The sequence below is a fragment of the Gavia stellata genome, chromosome 11 (assembly GCF_030936135.1).
Source record: "Gavia stellata isolate bGavSte3 chromosome 11, bGavSte3.hap2, whole genome shotgun sequence".
Lineage (NCBI taxonomy): Eukaryota > Metazoa > Chordata > Aves > Gaviiformes > Gaviidae > Gavia > Gavia stellata.
Window position 1 is genome coordinate 13,507,236 of NC_082604.1, and position 24,334 is coordinate 13,531,569.

The following is a 24,334-nucleotide window of genomic DNA, read 5'->3' on the forward strand; positions in this document are numbered from 1 at the left end:
GGGCTCCCTGTGCCTTCTGCAACAGGTGCTTCATACATAACATACCCGTGTGGGAGACTGCACACAATATCTGCATTTTTCACAGATTTCCTTAGCATGGGTATGAGAAATCAGAACCACCTCTGAAATCTATACCTCCAACAGAACCTAAGTCAGCTGAAAATTTCTTAACCAATACAGTAATTCTCCTGCTGAAAAGGAAGTTTTAAGTTATATTATGAAAGGAAGGGAATTGGAGCTATTTTAGATGAGACTGAGAGAAGATGAAAGAAACACCAAAACTGGTTAAACCAGAGAACTAAAAATATCCCCTCTAAAGTGTAACATTAGCACAGTACTAATAAAGTCAATGCATTTACAAAACACAGCTTTGAACTTCCGAAGCTCCATGAAAGGCTCCATGAGTTTTTTCCACCGTAACAGCTTCTGACAAAAGCCTTTCACAGAAACTAAATGACAAAGACTCAACTGATAAAACTTTCAAGATTAAACTTTGCCTCCTCACAACAGTGTAATTAAACAATTTCCACCTGAAACTCAGAACACACCCATGGAAAAAAAGGCTAGTGACAGACCTAAAAGAGCTTGGTATGTTTTCCTTGGAATTTGTGTGTTGGCAGAGGAATTATCTTTTATATGCCTATATAAATTCCTTTATTTATAAGAAATAGCTAAATTTCCCAAGAATTTTCTATTTTTTTTCCTTAAATTGGAACTTTACTTTGGTTCCACTCTCCCTCTCTCTGGCTCTTTCTCTGTCCGTTTGAAATTTCTTACCATAGCTACCATAAAAACCATCTGTGGTGTTCAATAATTAAGTCTTTTATCTCAGATAACTTATATATTGAAAAAGAAAAGAGGAATGAAAAACACTTCAGAGTGACTAACAGGAGAGACTATGCTGCCTGTCATCACATTTGCAGTATGCCAGAAAGACATAGGAGAATTATTTTTTGTCTGGACATGCAGTCTGTTCCTATGCCCAAGAAATGGAAATTACCTTTCGTGCAGCACCTGAGGCTCTGAAAGATATTAGTGTTTCCCTTACAAATCCACTTTTTGGGTATAATGTATAACCTATCAATTGTGCATTTGCTGAAACATAGCATTCTTGTTCTCAGCTAGGAATGTATTTTAAAACAGTCTTTCCTTGGAATTCATTGGATTAGGAAATCATTACCTCTAGTAGGAGGCAAGTGATTAACAATCATCTTTCTTTGCTTCCATTTTTATGTAGTAATCATGTCACATTTTTAAGAGCTGTTAAGCATAAAGACACAAAATGGATTTTTATTCCAGCTGGTATCCTATTTTCTCCGTGGGATGGAATACCACCCTTTTTTATTCATTGGCCTGAAGATTTTGGCAGTGAGCAGGACACAAAATTGTATATTTAATAAGGCAAAGATGTGAGAAGATGTAGGTGTTAATACCCATTCTGAAATCGTTTGCTTGTGTGGCTAATATTAAAAAAGTAACATGCTGGCTCCATAGAAGTCAGTAGAAATATAACTGTTGACTTCAAAAGGCTTTGAACAATTTTGCAAACAGAACAGCATGGGCTGTATTAACACTCCATTAAGCAGTTTTCTTCCCCTGACTTTCCCTGACATTAATTAGAGCACTAGATTTCACAGGTGACAGCATTAAGAACATTAAAATGATTGGGCTCTTACAAACTTTGTTCTTTCAAATCATACTACACAATAGGTTGCTGTCTAGGTAAACTATATCCATTTACAATTTTTGCCTAAATTTCTGTGGACTCTTTATGTTGTAAAAAACAGTCCCTGAATATGTATGTACGTGACTGTGATTGTACAATTTCTTTCTCAGTGTCAACGAAAAAACAATCAGATCACACGTCTTTCTACCTGTCACTGGGACATGACTGTACATCTCCTGTTGCAAAAGGTGTTTATGGAGGCACACTGAACAAGATGAAATTTTTTTTTAAAAATCCAGAGGTGGTTGCAACCCACTGGCAACATTGAGGTTGTCCCTGTCCTCTGTTTAGTCATTGATAGTTGGGAAAATGGAGGAGGGACCAGGACATGCAGTGCCTGCAGAGGAGCACACAGTCTCTGACAGTCACATGGCACTGTATATTTGTGTCCTCATACTTACTGTCATCTTTGGTCCTATAGCTGGGCAGAAAATAGTGGGATTAATAGTGGCACTAATAGGGATGGGACAATGTAGGGAAAGTAGGGAAGAATGATTGAGGACTTTAGCCTGATCTAATAAGTCTTTGTCTGGAAGAACTATCCAATATCTCTACAGATTTGTTCTTAATGATGAAACCATCTCCAATGGAGCAACTGGCTTTTAGAAGCTTTATATATGATGTCATGGCCAAACCAAACATGCCATTTTCCCATACTAGAGGCATATTATAAAACCGCTTTTATTCAATAAAATGCAACACTTACCTGTAAGACCAGCGGCTTCTGCTGATAAGAAGGCACTCCAGGACAGGAGGAAAAACAGACCTGTCTCCAACATAGGGAACTCGCACAGCTTTGTAAATTTTGTCAAGTGCTAAAAGATTACTAAGGAAAAATAGAAAAACAACTGTTTTGTAAGCTAAAATTGCCCCCAAGCCAATAAAGGATGAAAGAAAGCGAGCTCCCCCGCCATACTCATCTATACAAATTGAATTCAGGAAAAACTGCGCAGCTTCTAAGTTATCTCAAATGAAGATGAAAATCCAGCACAGGTTAATTCTCCAGGTTGGCTATTTCAAGTACTTTTGTGGTTTTTGAACTAATGCCTAGTTGGCTGCATTTTATATTCTTTTCCCAGAAAAAGGAAAAGAAAGTAATTTTGTCCAGTTTTGTAAACAAACTGGCATTTGTTTACATTTGCATCAATGCAAGAAAGATGAAAATTGCTGCTCTTTGTACAATAGTATTTTACATGACGAACTGTAAAACACAAGAAAAAATACAGGGCAACAGATATGCCTTTTATTTCTAGTTTAGGTAAACTGACTGACTTGATTTGTAGTCTACTGTTTGCCTTGTATTTTTGTGTAATTGCTGCTAGTCTGTGGTTCATAAATAAGTTGCTGTAGTTCATAAATTCATGTTTTAACCTCAAAATACTTCAAAACACCTTCCTAAAACCATAATTATTTACAAATAGTAAAAGGAAGACTGGAGTCTTGCCTAACGTTATAAAGAAATAGGCATATTAAGTTCCTTGTGGATTCTGACAAGAGAAATTTCCTGTCAATTTATGATTTGACTGTTTGTTTGCAAAGTCTTGAAACAACAGTGAAAAGGTTTGGGCTCGAACTAAAGATGATCAGTCTCAGATATTACACATTTTTTCCAACATATGTATATTTTGTCTCTGAAAACAAACCATAAAGGATATTAAAGATGTGACAACAGCATAAGAGGATCCCATGGCAAATGACCCAGCAAAGATCCCCAGGAAATTTCCCACTGACTGGAAGAAAGCAGCAGCATCAAACGCATTAGGATTCTCCTTAGGACTGTAAATGGATATAGAGCTGAAAAGAAAACAAAGGGATGGGGGAGAGGGAGAGAAAAAGGAATAATGACTTCAATCACATTGTTATGATATTGGAATCAATAATTGAAAATGGACATTTTTAGGGACTCTTAACGCAAAACAAGGCTTCTCTGGGCTGATAGCAGGTGGGACAGCAAAGTAGATGGAGACTGGGGGGGAAATGGTTTATTTTCAAGGTATCACACTGGAAATCAATGGTCTGCTGCCAGTCAGTAAATGGTCTGCTGCCAGTCAGTAAACATTTTTATACTAGAAATGCCATAAAGAATATTGTTAGCAGGCCAACTAAACATGTAAAGGTGGTAGGTGTATAAGAAAACTGCAGGGAAGATAGGTAACTTTGAATTATTTATTGGCCATATGTCTTCAGAGCAGTTATATATTCACAAATATTCTTGATAAAAAGTGCAGCTTTATGGCTGAGGCTCAAATGGGTGGCACAAATCACAGTAGGTACCAAATCTACAGCAGCAATCTTGTCATAAACCACCTAGTAGTTCCCCTCTTGGTGTAACCCTTCATAAATAGAGCTGAAAGCATATCAAGAGCCCAACAATAGGAAACCTTGTGGACAGAATGGATGTTGTCCCACAGAAAGAAACTGCTGCAGTTGTCAAAGGTCATCTCCTGTATCCCACCCCTAAGTACAGCCATCAAGAGTATTCTTGAATGGGAAATGATGCCACCAAAGGGAAGGCCATGAACTAAAGCTTTTCTGAGAGTTTCAGGGTTGTTATTTGCCACTAGTCAGTTACTGTCCAGAACACTATTAACACCAAGTATGTATGCCTTTTTTCTTGTTGAAACATTAAATTTAACAGATAAAAAATAGCCCTAACCCTCACAAACACTAATTAAGAGACATTTTAGATCTTTGTGGTTTTGTTGCTTTCAGTACTGTAGGTCTTTTATGTTCATTGTCAAAGAAAATGTATTGAGCTTGGCATTGGATTCCAGAAAGCAGCTCGGACTCCTGGAAACTGATTGCGGTTAATAAGCATTAAAAATTTAAAATTTTTAAAATGTTTTGAATATTTTAAGGTCTTGCATATTAAGAACGTGATCCCTGCAGTCTGATGTCTTCCATCTGGAGATGAGACTTAGAGATGAAGCTCTGTATGGAGGATTTTCTAAACAGTTGCATTCATTTAGGAAACTCCAAATAACATGAAGACATGTGAAAACAGATCTCATGCTTTCAGTTTGTAAAAAAGGCACAAGGATTCTAAAGACATGTGGTGGAGCACCACTAAATATGAGTGGTGAATACTTACCAACTACAACAGAAATTATTAAGCACCAAAATCTGACTATTTCCAGTTACACTGATTAGCACCACCACAAAACTAGTGAGATGATTTGTAGCCTAAAGTGCTATTAATGTAAGTACACAAAATATTGTTCCCAGAGGAAATGCTAATCGACAACATGTTGCTATCTAAATTTTCAGTCCTCTTTCAACTGTGACTTTCTTAGACGAGGGGTCAGTTATAATTCTTTGCTTCTCTTGCCTTCAGATGATTCTTGAAATGTTTGTCATCTCTGACCAACTCAAAATTTATTGTTTTAGACCCCATGTGAAATAAAGAACTATATTAAGCCACAGATACATTCTCTAAACTGACAGAATAGTTCTGTCAAAGGAAATCCTATCAGCTGTGATAATGTATATTTATAGTCTAATTTACTAAATGTATTTTATATACTTAGGGAGGGCTTTGGTTTAGTTAATTATTTAAAGTTGAGACTATTTGGTACTGTAACTAAAACTTTCAGGTGTGTCTTGACAGCAAAGCAGCCACTTGGTTCTCTGATATTTGCCCCAAATAAGTATACAGAGACTGCAGCTGCTGTTCGGTATTGCTTAGTGAATTATAAATTAGGAAATGATCTTTTGTGCCACTGGTGTTGCTGCAAGCATTGAGTGGTGAATTCAGAGAGGTCAACCTGACTATACCCTAAAATCAAGGAAAATTGTTCTATTATATTGATGGGCTCTGCCCACGGAAGGGATGCTCAGTAATAAAAAGTAAACCAAAAAAATCTTGACATGGAGTGAAAGTTTAGTAGTCAAATGTAAGCTATAACCATTAACTGACTTTTTAAAGTATGTTAACCTTAAGGCAGAAAAGTTGACTTTGCTAAGACCAGTTAGGGTTCCAGTTTGCCCTCCAATTTACCAACAGCTTTCAGGTATGGAGAAAACTAGAAGAAAACATCCTATTCTTAATATAGTTATTTCAGGAACAAATGTGGAGTGACTCATTCTCACTAGGAAATTTTTCTACTCAGTATGCCCCCCAAACCCCATGATTTTTTAAAAGCACCATAACACAACATATGCTCATTATGCTAACTGTAGTTTCTGGTCTAAATCGTTCCAGAACTCAGGTTTCCTTGCAGCTCAAAGAGTATTTAGTTCTATTTTTCATTTTGTATTATTCTGTCCTGGAGCTATTATTTCTTTTTCTGAGTATGTTTCTTCTTTAACACTAACTTTTAACCCTTTCAAGCATCTAAAATACATACTAATTCACCTGATAATTTTTCTATATAAGCTGTATTTCAATAGAACAGGATTTTATCCTGTTTATTCCAGTACTTCCTGCCACACCAATTATTTGACCTAAAACCAAAATTGCAACATTTAACACTGGAGAGAACCGTAATTAAACTGACAGCGCCTCTACTCTTCTTCCTTTTCCTCAGAGAGCAATTCAAGAAACATGCTGGCATGAGTTGCCATTTCTGCCGTCTGCTCTCTGTGCCTGATACGAAAGGGATTGATCGCAGTTCATTAACAAGGACTGTGCGAGAGTATGATACTAAATTTGAAACTGTGTTTAGTTTTTAAATATTAGAGGCTTTCTAATTGTTGAACTAGTTTAAGAAAAAATGGGTTATTCCTGTAAATTTGTTTCAGAGGTGGATTAATCAAATCCTGAAAATAAATGCAGTAGAAAACTGTTTTCAGAGATTGATAAATGAACAGAACTAATGGCAAAGATATGCTTTATCTACCACCCATAATGAGACAATATGGAGGGACAGGAATAAATATTTTTTGTTGGGTCCTCACTGAATGCTCGATAGACATACCTCACAAACACCTGCCCCAGTCCCTACTATCTATCTATATGTAAGTTTGGTAACCTCTGCCTCTCCTTCAGGCTGGAGTTAAGAATAATACTTAGCTTCCTTGCTGGTTCTTATAAGGAGTAGCCAGCACTTTCTACATTAGAAAACTATTTAATAGATCCCTTTTTCTTTCCAGTTCTTCTGGGCTTCCTTGGCCAAATAATAATGGACAGGGTCAAGTGCTTTCACAGCTTTCCAAAAGGAAATACAGGCAATATTATTTATACAATAAATTGCAAGTTAGGATGGTAGCTTTTGCTTGAAACAGAAAGAAGGATTAACAGTTTGTGCCAGTTGTACCACGCTGATCATTCTGCTTCTTCCTTCCCCTCATCTGTTAAGACCATATCAGGATGAAAGCTCAGCATGACGAAGAATGGTTCTTTCTATGGACTTAAGTGAGGATATAATATTAAAAGTCTCCATGACAAGCAGAAGTGCTATTGCAATAGAAAGAGTACAGTCATGTTTCCAGTTACATCTTAATTGATTACTTTTCACATCTTCAGTTATTCTCTCAGAAAATCTCATCTATTAATAAGATTCTTTTTTTCCTCTAACTCTTCCCAGCCTGTGAATGTAGTTCAATGTGTTTTCCTTTTAAAAAAAATTGAAAACATTTAGGATTAGAGCAAAGATTTTTCAGTAAGTAATGGAAGCTTTTTGAGGAAAAATCTGTAGGTGAGGTTAAATCTTGTATCCTACCTTTTGTTCCTGTCAAGGCCTGATGTGCCTAGGGCTAGTGTGGCAGCATCAAATAAAGAGATGTTAATTAGTTGTAACTAGCAGAACAGCACAAAGATCCTTGGTTTTGATATAAGCCAAAGTGATGCAACACATCTATCAATCAGATGAATTTTAGAAAAAGGCAATATGCTGAAGAAAATACACTCAAGCATCAGAAGAAAAATGTTTGCAAACAGCAGAAAATTTCTGGTAGAATGATGTGGAATCAATGATTATAAATAACCAGTAAAAAAACTGTTTTATTCCTTTCTTCCTCCTTCTGTCTATTTGACCAACATGAAAACAAACAGCTTATTATCTTTGGAGAGGAAGATTTCTTTTCACTTGCTAAGTCAAAGGGCTTCCTCTTGCCCAGTGGCCTCCTTCCTATTTGCCGCACTACCATATGCCACATAATACTGCACAGAGAATCAGGAACAATCTAAAAAAAAAAAAATATATCATACCTGAAAATACAGGAAGGTCAGATATTCCTTAAAATATCTTCATTGAATGAAGTGGGATCTCCCTCAGGAGATAAATAATTATAGAACTACATGGTGATTTCATCAGCTACTAATTAAGAAAAATGAAACAGGCCAGGAAAAAAAAAATATTCTAGAGTTCAAGGTTGTTTTTAAGAGGGAAAAGAGGTTATTTTTTCCTGACATTATACTTATACAGAAAAAGGTACGTCACTATACTGTGTTAGAAAACGTGGAGCTTTCAGAGAGTGGATTGAACTGAACAATTTCTGTTCCCACACAACTTTTTAACTATATAGTTTTCCTAAGTGTGTTGGAAGAAAACCAAAAAGACAGAACTGTAATTTTCCCACAATGTAAGTGTTTGAACTAGAAGCTAGATGTGAAAGTGCATGCATAGCATCAGACATTTACACCTTCTCTTGGCAAGTTTTAGGTTGGTAAAGCCTTCCAGGCTTCCTCATAAAATAGCTCCTCACACAGTAATAGTAAGTAGATGAACTATAAAAATGAAAACAAATGAGATAAGATTGGGATGTGAGTATGCTAAGCCAACAAAAGTGCACTAGGAAGTAGAGAAGGTTTGCAGACAGTTAAGGGAGAGCAAAGAAGAGACACACCAGGGCAGGAAGGCTTTAGGACTAGCAAAAGCAGCCAATTGTAACAGTAGTTTGAGGCAAAGGTACAGAGAACCTCTAGATGAAAATTTCCAACAACAAACAAACTTACTGTATTTTTCAGACGTGTTTAAAACAGTGATCAGTAAGCAACACAAATGCACAGAAGGTGCATTAAAAGAACATAGATGAGTCTTCTGTACATCCTTCTGTGTAAAGAAATCTGTCTCCCTGGAATTTATTCCTGACAATATTTGCAAATGTTTAGAGAATTAAGGCTCCAGAAACATGGATTTCACAGAAATATACATATTAAGCTTTCTATTTATATGTGTATAAGGACCGCAAAAAAAAAAAAAAAAAAGTTACTGGTGGCTGAGTTACTGCTCAAGTGGCTAGCATTTGAACCTTCATTTTTCTGGGTATTCAAAACTTTGTTTTCCTTGGCAATACATCTCATCATGCTTTTTATTCTACTCACAACCTGGTTTCAGCACACTGCTAGTACAGCTGTTGGTTTTAATTCTAGAAAAAACGTCTAGCAGTTATTTTAGAAACTATCTTCTAGTTGGGATAACACTCTGTTCCTTTTTCTCTGTGTCATGGCATATTTGCGTCCTCTCTTTTCTGTCCTTACCTTTGTTCCTCTCTAGGCTTTTCCAGACTTTATGAACCATTAAAGGACATTCTGTTTTGATTACTTGAAACCAAACTAACACTTACCATTGTCATATATAAGGCTTTTACTGTTTACAGAAACCTTTCTCAAAATGTATTTGTTATCAGTGGCTAGCTGATGGCAGATGTCAAAGTACCAGCCATGCTGGAAAAGTAAAGCTGTCACAGACTTTATGGAAAATTCCCATTTATGAGGAAAAGGAAGATTTGCATGAAAATAAAAAAGGAATTCAGGCTCTCTGCTAGATTTTCATTTAATATAAAATATCATAGGCTAGTTCTATGGATAGACTTAGGTTCCTTTTTAGGTGACACAAAGCATCCTTAGACCTGATGTAACTGGATAGCTTACTAAGTTTGTCAGCAGTATTACAAAGCAGCTGCAGAATTTGAGTGACTCGGTCCCTTAACTTGGGCAGTTCAGAAATCAGCTTAGCTCATCAGGAGTAATTTTTGGCAGCTAATGATAAATATTTTCCACACTGGTAACTATGTCAGTTTTCTTCTGTGTTCAGGCCTGAGCTGACACACAGCAGCAGCTTGCATTACAGCCAGAGAAAATAACAAGTAGTTTGTGTGGTTCCAGGTAGACTTTCCCTAATGCAGATCTTAGTTCTCATCTAAGAGATGAGAACTGGTAACTCATGAGAACTTGCCCTGAAAATTCCTCCACCTTAAAAGGACCTGGTAGTTCACCCAACTCGATGGTGTTGAACCCAATGTCCTGGTGGCCAGGAAAAACCTCTGCAAGCCCCTCCTGACAGAGGTGCTGGGAACACCCTCTCTCTCTGATCCTGATCCGAACTCGGTGACTACAGACCTGTAGTCACTACAGAAATGTAGAAAGGAGATGTGAGATGACAGTTTTGACAATGAGTAATGACCTAATGGGCCCGCAGGTGAACAATTTCAAGTCTAAAGTCATATCTGATCTGGTGTGGAGTTTCTCTACCACTGTGCATCTGAGAAATGGTATGTGCTGCCCTAAAGTATCTGTACAAGTATCTTAACTTTTCATTACCTTGTTCTAGGTAAATACTACCATATTTTTATCTCTGACAGAAAGAAATCCTGATGAACAGCAACCTGAACTTAAAATTCTCTGTAAAAGAAAACCAATGCTTTCGTAGTAAAATATGTTAGCATTTACCTGAGGCTTGGTATAGGAATGTTTCATTCTCAAATGACTGCTGTTGCTTCTAAAAGTCTAATTTTCATAAATCTATTTGAAAATATCACAGTCATTTTCCAGTGACAACTCTTTTCCAAAAAGCTTGTCCCATATCTTTGAGAGGAGTGAAGCACATCAGCAGAAAGCAGATGGCTGATAGTGGATTGTCTGTGGCAGCATGTGCTGAATTCTGTGTTATGCTATTTCCATTGTCTGACTGCCCTTACTTATGAGCTGATCATATCAAAAGGTACATAATTTACAGATTTCTGTGCCTGCAACTATGATCCTTTCTCATTTGGATATCAGAACTGTAATCTAACTCAGTGTTTCATTTCCATTCTTTTCAAACATCGCATAAAGACAAATGGCCTGTGTATCTAGAGCAGCTTGAAGTCTGTCCTCCCAGTTAGGGAGCTCTTAGTGGCTTCATCAACTGTGAAGCTGCATATAGTGTGAAGAAAGTAGAAACAAAGAATCAACCACCAAGGAACAGATAGATATAAGTAAATTATTAATGCATTAATATGAAGAGCTGGATTTCTTCTCTGCCTTGCATCTCACTGTAATCACTTACACCTAAGCAAAAGAGAACTTATAAATTAGAACAGTACTGTAAAAAATATGCAGTTTTTCTGCATAGAAAACATGACTGTAAAAATTACAAACCAGTGAAGTATCAAACCACCAACCTTCTGAGTTAACAATAAACAATGAACAAGGAAAAAAATTCTCCAACCATCTGAACTTGTAAAATGATCTAATGATTAGTATTTCTCTAATAATAAAACAGTGTGCATCACTTACTTTCTTCATATATGGCTAGATCTTTATTTTCTATCACCTTTACATTATTCTTCTTCATTATATCATTCTTCACCTTTGTATTATCCTTCAATTTCTTGTCTGTGAGCCACTAGCTTCCAAAGTTACTCAGAGCAGAGTTGATGAATATTTATCAGAAACATTTACACAACCTTCCATTTTTGTAACAGTTTTTACCATTAGGCCAGGGTGATGACACCCTGAAATAAGGAATTTCAGTGAAAACAATACACTTTTTTTGAAAGACAAAAATTGAATTCATGTGTAATTGCAAGTGTTTTATGAGTGTAGGTAAAAGAGTTTAATGTGCTCTTGGAGGCCTAATTCCTTCTACAGCTCACATTTATTTATACAAAAGTGTCAAAACATGACACTATGGGACTTAATTTACACACACAGAGTGCAAAGAATAAAACATTAGAGCACACTAACAAGACGCCGACTGATGTGTCCATAAGAGGCAGGGAAGGTGATTACTGGAAGGATGGGTGGTCTTAATTAAACCCCCCTTTTCGTACGAAAATTCTTGGGATAACTCCAGGATGAGACAATGAAGCCTTTCAGCTACGCTCACCTTTTACAGTGACCGCACTTTCGCAAATAAATGTGACATTTAGCTATGTCAATTGAATTCTACCTCCCTGTTGATAAAATGATGTAGCCTGATGGTTGCCTGCACTGAGCGGTACATGTTATAACGCTACAGCAGATTACTACTAAATAACTATGATTTACTGTCATTCTGCTTGAGCACTCTAGATGAGAAACTGCCTCAACCTACTGTTACAATGATGAGTATCTGAAGTAACTCCACTGATTCAATGCAGTTGTTCCAGATTTACACTGGTGTCTCAAAAAAAGTAGAATATGACCCACACACTTTAAGGAACATTTAAAGGAGCTTGGCTAGCCATGAAAAATCCTTTGCCCTTATGGGCAACTAGTAGAGATTAAGTGGAAACAGTTTGCACTAAACTCTTACTGAATCGTAATTTTCTTAGAATCACACAGGCCATGATTTTGCTCAGGAGAAGTGAAGCTTAAGACTGAAATAACAGAAAATTATGTATATTTTATGCCAGACAGTACTCCCTTCATTTAGGGTTTGACTCATCGTCATAACACTGTAGCAGAACTCACTACACCTGTCTGCAGTGTGAAATACTGAGGGATGAATAGCAGTCTTCCATTTGTAATAATAGCTAGTCCTTATCCTTCACAAATGCATAGTCCTACTCACATCACCCTCCTCTGGGGTTTAAATCAACTTCTGCCTGAGAACCAGATGGTCAAACAGTATACAGTACACTATAATCATCTCTGAAATCCCCTTGAATGGATCTGAACAAGGGGGTGGAGGGGCAATATCAGATTCCCTAGCTGATCAATGAAAGAACATATGCAGTACGTTCTTATTTAATATTCAAAGAGCTTTTCTCTTCTGTGGCCTCTGCTTATGAAGATCCTGAGACTGATGCATTCAAGGGTGGTGTGTCCAATTTCTGTTCACAGACAGCATTCCAAATTCACAGGAGACCTGTCTGTAGACAGCTCAGTACTCCCGGAGACAGTGTGAGGAACCACTAAATGCCCAGTCCTCCTCATCTTGAGAAAAAAAACAAATAGCCTGTTCTTTTACTGCTTCTCTCTTCTTTGTCAGTAAAACAGGAAAGAACCCCATTCTTATCACTTGGTCTGCCAAGCCTCAACTGTTCTATGTAACTGTCCTGTTTTAAGTGTAACAGAGGATGTAAAGCTTACCTATGAATGTCGAAGAGGAAGGACAGAACTGGGAGCATGCTACTGGTGATATCCTACAAAGAATCCAAAGCATTAAGTGAGGGAAAAGGAGAAACCAGAAGGAAACTATATCTTTGTGATTGCTACCAGATCTCAGTCTCTTAAAAATATAATGTATGAACCACATGCTTTTGTAAATTTTTCTGAGGCACAACAGAAGTAGTTTTGGTTTTGATTCTGTATTTCATCTATGTTACCTCCCTGAGATAAACTGTCTATGACACAAAAGTAATTTAATGAAGCTGGACTAAATGATAATCTTTGTTCAGAACAAAGCTAGAGTTTAGTTAGTAGTCAATGAAGTATGGGTACTCTTTATCTGTTAAGAGATCTGTAAACTACTGTTCGTGTTTAAAATACTATACCCCAGACAGAGCTAAGTCTGCTGCTAGAGGATGCAGGTATTCACTGGAGCAGATGGATAGTCTATTGCCAATACTAAAGTGCTGTGCCAAATTTCTGGCCTATCAACAACCTCGAGCTTTTTCACTTCCAGAATGTTTTCTGTAAAAGATTAAGAAAGGAGCCCCCAGTCTCCCTTCACACAACTTCAGCATCTTTAGGAACTTGTGAACACAGCAGTACACTGAAGGGCCTGATGCTGATTGCAACTGATGAAGATAAACTATATTAAATCCCATAAAAATTAGAGTGAAAGGAGGCTGAAAGAGTAAAGTTTTTTCTATTTCAGCGTTCTCCCTCACTCCTGCCTAAGACTCTCTAAAGTGTAATAAATAGGAAAAAATGTGATCCTTGGTATGTGTCTACAACACGGTATGTGGTTCCTGTACAGTCTGTGCTTGCAAAACACATTTTATCATAGTCAGAAGGAGTTTAAATAGGAAAATAGTTTTACATTTCATGTACATTTTCAACATCTGGAGTACAGTTTGTTGATCTTCTACCCAGATTCTTGTGGAGATTTAAAAAAAAAAAAGGTTAATGCTCTGAGAAATATTGGAAACAGATGCAAACAAAATGGGCCACGTGATTCCTAAAGTACCTGGACCATACACTGGATGACCCTACCTCAATCCTGACTTGAAACAACATGACCTTGAGGCCAGTGCAAAACTTCCCTCTTTAGCCACATTTTAATAGGGAAAACAGTACACTATTATCTCAGGTAACATAGTACATTGCAAGTGATATGAAGCAAAATCTTAAGGCAAGGATAGTTCATTTTGTGTTAGCATTGCAAACTGCCTATGAATTTTTGCTTTGCATTAGACATTAGCACTTTTCAAGAATGGACCACATCATCTTTTCCCCTGGTGAAGACACACCCAATGTACTCACTTTGCTGTCTCTGTGCTTCAGTTGAGAACGTAGCTAGTACGGGAATGAGATTTTCAAATCTCGGTACCCCTATCACTTTTTTTCATGTGCTCACCAAAGAGATGATAATTTTTGTCTCTTGCTAATCTGGATTTGAGATGAGCCAGTAATCTAAAGAAGAAAATCTTTTTAATCTCCTGAGCTGTTCAATCCCACCTACATTTTATTATTGAAAATATTTTCTGTATTTTTCTTTCAAAAAAATGGAAGGGCTAGGGAAAAATGACTCTGGCATTGTCTGAATGAAATACTATCCTGATAACAGACCTTCTTTCACAGATATTAGTTCCTCTTCTATTGCTTTATAATAAATGGTTGCAGCTGTTGCCATGGCAATTTTCATTTTTAAAAATGTATCCAAGTGAAGACAAGAAATGCAGCTGTTATCATGAGAGAGTCTAAAATAAATCCAGATGTGAATTGTATGCTCTAGTGTTGGCAATAATAACGTCAGAAACAAAACATGCTACATGTTTTGTCTTCTTGAAATACTGGAGCTGAGGATGGGGATTTAGGGATATTTTGAATTGCAGCTCTCTGTTCCTGATCCAAATATAGCAAATGAACAGAATGAAATTTCACCTTAGGGAAAGGCACTTCACTTGGTACAAAAGCTGGTCAGCCTTGCATAGAGAATGGCAGTAATATTCCTGTAGGAGCAAGGTAGGCCTGAAGTGCTCTTCCATTTACCTTTCTGATAATACGTTAACATTTTGCTTTTTACAGCTTATAAAAAGAAAAATCCAAGCCATGGTAGAAATTTTAAAATTGCAATCTTACCTATTGCTTGTTGCCTTATCAGTCTGTATTCTGAAGTTCTTTAAAATCACGGCTATACCTTTAATGTTAGACACAGAACATTAAAACAAAATTACTGCGCAGTGCTGTACAAAGGTGGTGTAATGCAACAAGTCCCAACACATGTACTAATAGTGACCTGCTGTAAAAAAGCACTGTTTTGGGAAGGTATAGTCCATTTAAGTCACTTTCTAGAAAAACCTGTTTAAGGAGAGAATTTCTGAGAAGGCGATGGAGGAATAGTTCTGGACTTATTACAAAGTGAAAAAAAGAGTTCGGAGTTATATCTCTAGCAAATACTGACCGAAAAGCAATTGCCCAAAGCATGAGCAAGAGAGGTGTTTAGAGAGAGACTGTGTAGTCCGACAGAGTATGGGACTTGGGTAGGATGGCAGATGGGTTGAAAGGTGGCTTTGCATCCGTCTTGTACCTTTTCCCCTTGCCTAGGAGCTGCAAAAGACTACTCTGGCTTAAGCCATTCTAACTGTAGGTGGCTATCCACAGGCTCAATGGTTCATTTCAGCAGCTCGGGGCTGCTGAGAACAATAAGAGATGTAGCTGCTGAACCAGAAATTGTTCTGCTCAAGCGTTAAATCAGTGGTGATTATGACACCTGCAAATAGCCTTTACTCTGGAGGATTACTCAACTTCACTCATGGTAAAATAAAACAAACAGTGAGGCAGTGAAGTTGATGTGGATAGAATGTCAGTCCCAAAATCTGAGGCAATCACAATGGTAAGAATTCTTTTTATCCTTAAAGATCATAGCAAGAAGATAAATAGTAGAACACACACATTCCATATTTCTGACTTCTATCTTCAGGGATATTTTTCTCAAAACTCTTGGTACAGTCTTTATTTCCCTATCCCTGGTACAGGTGTTTCAAATGATAAGCCAACTTTAAGCAGTGCTACATAAGCACATGATACTCTTAAAGAACAATCTAAAAGCTAATTGGAATCTTCAAAATAGTCTGGATAACAAAATCCTAAAAAAGCCCCACAGTTCCCTAAATATATTGCAAATCACTTTAATCAAAGAGACCTTATACCAAATATATTGGATGGGAGTTCTTGCTTTGGTAAGAATGCATTATTCATAAGTACATCTGCTAAGGTTTTTGGACATATAACTGGCAGCTGGTCGTGAACTATTCCTCAACAGTAAGATTAAAAGAGTCAAGTAAGATCTCCCTTTGTTTAAAATTAAGGCATCTGCTATTACCTGTGGCCTAGATCCAATGCACTGCGGAAAATATCACAGAAGTGATAGGCAGCCAAACAGACAATTTTTCCTTCTGGATTTGTGAAGACTTCATTGATATATGGATAAACATTTAGTATAACACACTAATTTCCACCACTTAGTTTTAAAATAGATACTTTCCCTGGACAGGCAGTTCCATGAGGCCTAAACACAGCTATTAATAACATGAAAATAATTCTGACTAACTTCATTACCTTCGTAATTACTAGAATGAAGCAGTCTCGCCTCACAAACTTTTGCATTCACCTCACTCTAACAATGTGCAACAAAAACACTCTCCTAGCTATGGGCTAAGTCCTGCTAACTCTAGAAATAAAATGTAAAACTGTGAACATCTTAGAAGAATGGTTCAGACATACCTTTAACATTACTCTGTAGGAATAAAAATACTGTAATGAAGAAGATATACACTGTTAAATGGTCCAGGAGGCTGAAATATTTTCTTCAGGAACGTTTTTGTCTAGCTATAACCCTTTCCCAGCGTGTCTGAGGCAAAGAACAGCAGCCTGCTAGGCACTCGATTATTCTCATCTCTCTTACTATTGTTTCTGGCTGTGCTTGACACAGATCAGTAGAACAATGTAGAAAGGAAGAACTGTTTGATTTCTTTTAAGTGAGTATAAATATGCAATGAATGGGCATACAAAATGAAAATGCTGTATGTTTAAAAATTATTTCACTTTTGTGAGATTTTGTAATGGAAAAATTACTACGGGAAAATTGCGAATATCAATTGCGAAAATTCAATATGTTGTCGGGATGCTATTTTGTTCAAAGTTTTAATCACATTTAAACCTTCCTTTTCAAAGTCCAAATTCTAATTTCACTAGGTCTCCCCAGAAATGTACTGAAATTTCATTATGAATCCAAATAACATACACATATGCATATTACATTCAGAATATGTAGATCATTATAATTAGCAATTAGTTAGGGAACAACCGAGTACCAAACACATTAAGAGGAAACTGATAACAAGACTAGATTTTTTTTTCTTTGATCAATGGTCTTTGCAGCAAATGTTCCTAAGTTCCACTTCCTTAAACACAGTAGAAATGAACAAGCTTTGTCACACTGTCCTCTCTCAGGGCCATATGCACAACTGCTGCCCTGAGTGTTTCCTGTCTTTCAGTCTAGCTCATACCTGCAGCTTGCCAGGCAATGCCCTAATTTGATTTATGTGTTGTTTTTTTCATGATTTGTGACTTTGCCAAAATGACACCATTTACACTACATTTCCATGTTGCATTTGCACTTTTCGTGAAGACGTTTTCTTTTTTTTTTTTAATTTAGCCATTTTGCAGAACCAGTATAGAGAGAATACAATTGTGCTTATCTTGCACAGAAACCTTACAACCACTTAATTACAAAGCTTTCTCACTGTACCACTTTGAAATTCAGATTTCTCACTTCTAAGGGAAGGAAAGAGGAAATTACCCACCTGTTACTCATGCGTCTTTCACCCTTGTGAAAGTGTGCCAAAATCGAGCAATTTTTTAAGGTTTCTGAAATGTTTAGTTGACAAATCTCAGCAGAGATCTGATAAACTTCATTGGCTAAAAATCTTCCAATATCTCACTTGTATTACACATGTGCTATCTAAAACTTAAATATTATTTTTTTACTGCAATTGCTGTTCCCCAAACTCTACCAGCTGCTGTTTGACCAGCCTTCAGAACTGACCAGCAGCATCGCTCTCTCTTGTCCTCATTATCTCCTCTGTTTGTCACAATGTAATAAGGAGGATAACAATGAGGTTTATCAGAAATAAAGACAGGGTATCTCTTGGCTTTAGGGAATGAAGGAGATTGGGTTAAGGGTTTACAGTCCTAGCTTCTCTTTAGAAATAATTTCTTTCCATCTCAGATGAGAGACAAAAGGACTGGTGACTGCAGCAGAATCATAGAATCGTTTAGGTTGGAAAAGACCTTTAAGATCATCAACCGTAAACCTAACCCAGCTAAGTCCACCACTAAACCATGTCCCTAAGCACCTCATCCCCACGTCTTTTAAATACCTCCAGGGATGGTGACTCCACCACCTCCCTGGGCAGCCCATTCCAATGTCTGACAACTCTTTCAGTAAAGAAATTTCTTCTAATATCCAATCTAAACCTCTCCTGGTGCCACTTGAGGCCATTTCCTCTTGTCCTATCACTTGTCACTTGGGAGAAGAGACCAACACCCACCTCTCTACCACCTCCTTTCAGGTAGTTGTAGAGAGCGATAAGGTCTCCCCTCAGCCTCCTCTTCTCCAGACTGAACAACCCCACCTCTCTCAGCTGCTCCTCATAAGAATTGTGCTCCAGACCCTTCACCAGCTTCATCACTCTTCTCTGGACATGTGAAGTGATGGAGTAGGTCATGCATTTCACGGGAATGGGTAGAGTGAGATAGAGATGGTGACCTTTGTCTATTGAAAAGATAAAGGGGAGAGAAGGAAGAAGATTGAGGCCAAAACAAAACCAGGTGGAAACAATGAGAGAGTGGAGCTCTATAACTGTTGGAATAAATTCTAAGAATAGAAATGTGCTGAGTCTCACCATTTAAGTAGCTATGAAATGTAGTAGCTAGAGGTATGCAGTCTCTCCTCCTGCTGTGCCTGGCTCTCAAGGAAGGCAGCTGCATGCTACTGTTATCAATTATTCTCTTTGCTCAAGTGACAAAAATATATTCCGAAAACATTAAAGTTCCTAATCCAAAAGGTGAAACATGCACACTGAAATAATGTCTTGGGTATGGAGAGAGGTAGGTTTCTGTGTATAAACACAGAAAATAAAAATAAACCTAAACATTACATTTGATCAAAATGTTTACAGAAGGTGCCTCTCAACTTCTCTTCTGTAAGACATGAAAATGTGTTTGGGGCATTATGTAACTTTTGAGTACTTGATAATCTTTGAATTATTTTGATGTGCTTTATGGATGATTCCCTATGCAAACATAAGTATGTATGTACATACGTGCACATGCAAAAGGATTTAATGTAGAGTTATGTCGGTTCACTCTAACAGACTCAGTAGCTTAAGAATTTGACTTAAAAGATCAAGGCTTGCAGTGGGAACAAGTTTACCTGATGTTGCTGTTAGTAAAAAAAAAAAAAGGACTTAGAGCAGGTTTGAATGATAAAATTCAAATTAAACTGTATAAAGAGCACATAGCTTCTGGAGGGATTTACAGAGGGATCGCTAGAGACTTCAGTCTTTCCTAGTGCTCCTGGGTAGCCACTGGAAATATGCAGGCCATTCTCCCGCAGCGTGAACAGGTTCTTCTTTTGTGTAATCACAACCTGATCTCCAAAGAATAAAAGAATTTTGATGGGGCTTTATCCTGTTGTAACAAAACCTCCGTCTCTTTGAGATAGCTGTACTCTTCAATAATGTTACAGGGCATCTTGAGAAACAAGGGTTAAAAGTAAGAAAGAAAAATGTAGAGAAGATACTTTGTAACAACTGCACCGGGTACTTAGACATATTAGAGATAAAGAGTCTCTGCTGATAAAGATTGTCTTCACTGACTCTCTGCTAACTAGCAATAATGATTAGCGCAAGGACGAATCGTAGAAAAATAGAAAAGACTGCCAAAATAGTGCCCTAGAGTTAACTTGTCTCATTATAATCTCATTTTAATACTAAAGAACACACCTCCTAGCTAGAGAAGCCCCAACCCAGTTTAGCCCCCTACTCTCTGAGCATGCGTGGTGAATTAAAAGAGAACTGTAATTTTAAGATGAAGTAAGAAAAGTATTAACCAATAGTTAATTAAGGAGTAGCACCAGTAGGCGTAACTAACTTTGTTAACTGTTTTAAATACCTGTCATGATTTTAACCCTGTGTGCAAGCTTTGTGGAGAAATCCCCTTGCACCCGGCACTGCAATAAACATGCCTGCTTTATAACTCTCTGTGAGTTGTGAAGTTCGTTTCCGCATGTCATACTGTATTTCTGGAAAGGATTTGAACAGTGAATAGGCATTGGTGGGTACCCTGCAAATGAAATGGCAAGCTCTCCCTCGCCTTTCTGATACATACTCCTCTTCTGTCTTCCCTGCCAAGAAGACTTGAAAAATATGTTGATCTACTGCAAGTACCAGACAGACTCTTATGTAGAGTACCTCATCCAGAGAGGATGAAATGAGCTTTCTTTTGGAACACTTCAAGGGAAATAGTATCAATACATTAATTTTAAACTAAAAGGGAGTTGCCTCTGTAAGTAGAATTAGACTCTGTATGTAATTATCTTGTTCTCAGAAAATCTGTCTCATTCACTAGAGAAAGGTTATTTGGATAAGAAAAAACATCTGGAAGAGCTCAAAAAACAAGCTGACTCGTACCAGGGTGTACTTCAGTTCTGAAGAGTTCCCAATAGAAATCTTTGAAATGAAGAAGCTTGGATGCCAATTTGGTCATTTGTATGGAAAATGTAGCTAAATAATTGCCTCTTAGATGTGATTTGCAAGCACTGCAAGCAGCGTTCTTAATTCTGAGCTTGCATTTCGTATTTTTAAATGTTATCAGTTTTTTTGTGTATAAGTGGACAGAAATACCTGCAGCTAGTCTGATTTGATTGGATATGACAAGTACAGACATTCCCAGCTGATTTGAGCTAAGCTACATTTTCATACATCCCTGAGGGCAATCTCCATAACAGTACTCACTGAAATCTATTCTAGTTTAGCAGACTGCAACTGAAGGCTGCCTATTCAAATAAACTGCATAAACAGAACAGAGCCAATTAGATAACTTATAGCTAGAAAGACCTTTAGCATGTATTAACTAGAAGCTAAGTAGAATTTTAATGTGAAGCTGATATTGGAAAAAGGGAGATGAAATATTAAAAAATGAAAAAAACATAGTGATGAAGATTACCTCCTGAAAACATTCTGTTGCAAGTCTCCATTTTTGTACTGAAATTCCAGCTATAACAAGCATGACAGAAATTCCATAGCATTTTCCCCCTGATTTAAGCACAAGTGGTCTGTACAGTAAGTCTCATAGAGAAAAATGAAAGGAAGTTTTATTAAGCAAGGACACCATCATTTTATGTGGGATTTCCTCTATTCTGGGAAAGAAGCTCTTTTAAAGTTCCTGCTAATAGCAAGTTTGGTTAGTTTCCCAGTGCTCACATCTCCTGTTCCAGATGGTCAGTGACATGAAACTCTCATTATCATCAACAAAATAAGCTGGGACTAAACCCTTCCTCAAAGGTAAAAAGAGCAGATGGACAACTATAATTTCATTATTATAGAAATAATAGATGGAAAGGATTTCTCACCCACCTTTTAAAATTACTCACTAACTTGTTGAACAATCAACTCCTTGCTGTATTAATTTATAAGTTACTTTGTGTGACTGGTTGAATGGCTGCTTGGTACATAAGCCTTTCTAACAATATTGGGAATAGTAGCCAAATTCATCTTGTCTAAGGGGAACCAGTAAGTGAAATGTTTCGGCTGAGCTTCCATCCAGCATTTTGCTTTTTTCAGGTTTTCAGGTGATTCTATTTTATTCCCCTCCACAGTGTTACAGTCCTCCCTCCTCAGGAATCTGTGGGAATAAAATCACAAGTAGTATTTATCTGGAATGAGGCTATGGCTGACTCGAGAGATCCAGTTAGTCATTTGTCCAGAACTGTAGCTCACAGGCACTGAAATCCCTAAATCTTTGTCAAGGATTCAAGGTCATGCAAGTTAGTACCATGGAGTGACTCTTCCTATGGCCGTTGTGCTCCAGTGCTGGTCTCACGTTGATCTGTGAGTTCCAGGTCAGGTTTTACAAAGGCAACCACCCATCTAAGCCTGCCACTGCTCAAACTGAGCTCATAGAAGCCTCAGTTCCTCCAGTTCTGCCAAATTAATTTACATAAAGATAGCTACAAAGAAAGGTTCTGGGGGCAACTCCCTGTGTTTCTGGCAGAATCTCATTCCTTTTCTGAATTCAGATTAATTACCTGATTGCAGTGCACCACTCTTTAGAACTGGCTGTCCTAATTCCTATACTTTTCACAGTTTCTTTACAGTTCAGGAGCACATTTTGATGTACTACTTAAGGATTTCAAACACAGATGTTCCTAACAAAACAACATAAAACTGCAAAATTGCACCAGAGAAAAAAAATCAGGTTTTCCTCTGCATTCCTACGAATAAACAAGCTTTTCTTCCCTCTAAAGAGTCCTAGCTACAGCTTTATGTATCACTGCCATGATCTCTATTTACACAGTATGCCATATCTTGGTTTCTCACCATGTCTTGTCTTTTCTCACTCTTGCTTCTTCTCACGTGTTGCATGTGTTAATTCTTTTCACCTTTTTGTCATCTGTCTGATGGCACAGGTGTTTGCATTTCCCTCTTTTCTTCCTTGGCTGCAAGCGTGTCTCTGTGCATGTTTTCTACAATAGTTGGCAAGGAATGAGGCTTACACACTTTTGAAAAAGAAGTACCTAGGCTGAAGAGTGTTATGTGTAGGTACACTAAAGTTATTAATTGTGTGTGCATTAGGGCCCGCTTATGAATAGAAGGGTTTTTTTACACTATTACTTGCATACTGATATGCCTAGGATGTGTGAATAACATCTTGTCTGTACTCAGATACAAGCTGGAAATAAATAGAACTTAAATGAGTTCCTTTTTCACTCCAGTGGCTGAAATAGTATAGTAAAAGACATTAAGAAATCTCATGAATACATGGTTAAAAAATGCCTAAAACCACAAGGGCAACAGGGAAACAAACATTCTTTTTTCATGTGATGACTCAATACTAAAGCAATCATATTTTTTGCTATTTGCTAACAGTGCCTAATAAATCTCAGCAGGAGATATGGGATACAGACTGACAGACTTCACCATATTCTTAGACTGAATGGACTCTCAGTTACCTACAGGTGAAGAGGAAGCTGAACAAAGACAAAAGTATTGGCTGATAGAAAAGTCTTTGATTCTTAATTGACTACACGTGATACAAAAGGTTTTGAGGTAGTACATATGGATGCCCATGACATCACTTTTAAAGTCCACTTTCTGACTACAAATGCAGTTTAAGGGAAAAATATGATGAGAACATTCAGCTTCTTTCCTTTGCAAAATTTGTTTTCAAAGGGTTCAGGGATCAAAGTATGGCAAAATCTGTACAGAATAATGCTCCAAAAATGGAAGGGCAAAGGATCCAAATTAGAGACAGTCCACGACAAGAGAAGAAAGCTTAAAATATTCATAAAGGGAGCCTCACATCTACTGAGATATGCGTCAAGGAGACACCCATCATAGCTTTCAAAGCCGATATTATTTCCTGCAAATCCCAGCTCCTAACTTCATTATTCAGCAGCATAGTTACAATATCTTTTCATGTCCTTTATAGAACTGCTGATTTATATGTTTATAATAAACAAAGAATCACAATTAGAAACTGTGAAAAGTAGGAAAGTAACACTTGCAGATAATGGATAGTTACTTCATCAGGCCAATGACAAAGTTAGGTGAAACATAAACTGAATATTTGTACCTATATTTCGCATTTGTCAAATGGCTGTCTCTTCAGTCTCTGATTATATTTCACTCCTGTGTAAACTACCTTCAAGTTCAATGACATAATAACAGAATTAAAACCACAGGAGTAATAAAAATGCAGGTAAACAAATAACTAAAACCAGAAAGGTTTAAAGGTTCTTATTAATTTTCTATTTGAGATGCATTTGATCAAAAGAGTTTCTTATATTTTGAAGAGATCTGAACTGAACTAAAATTAGTACTATCATGACTGTACCTATCAGTAAGAATCACCAGTGTGACAGAAGGAATTCTCTTGACTTCCTAAGGCAATTATAGGGATCGCTGTCTGAGAAATGTCAACCTTAGAGGGTGCTCAGCACAAACTGAACTGAACTCTGGCTTCTGAGTTATTTTCCCTGGAAATGGATACTGTTTTTCAATAAATTTGTCTCAGTTACCTTTGCTGTG

The 24,334-nt window shown here is 37.3% G+C and overlaps 1 protein-coding gene across 1 annotated transcript in view; it reads right to left on the reverse strand.

The window, feature by feature from the left end:
- Nucleotides 1-24,334, reverse strand: part of SLC9A9 (solute carrier family 9 member A9) — a 210,680-nt gene that overhangs the window by 123,481 nt on the left and 62,865 nt on the right. The window contains exons 7-8 of the mRNA XM_059822852.1: nt 3,382-3,520; nt 2,433-2,538 (exon numbers count right to left, since the gene is read on the reverse strand). Coding sequence (XP_059678835.1) covers nt 2,433-2,538; nt 3,382-3,520 — 245 coding nt within the window. The remainder of the gene's footprint in view (nt 1-2,432; nt 2,539-3,381; nt 3,521-24,334) is intronic.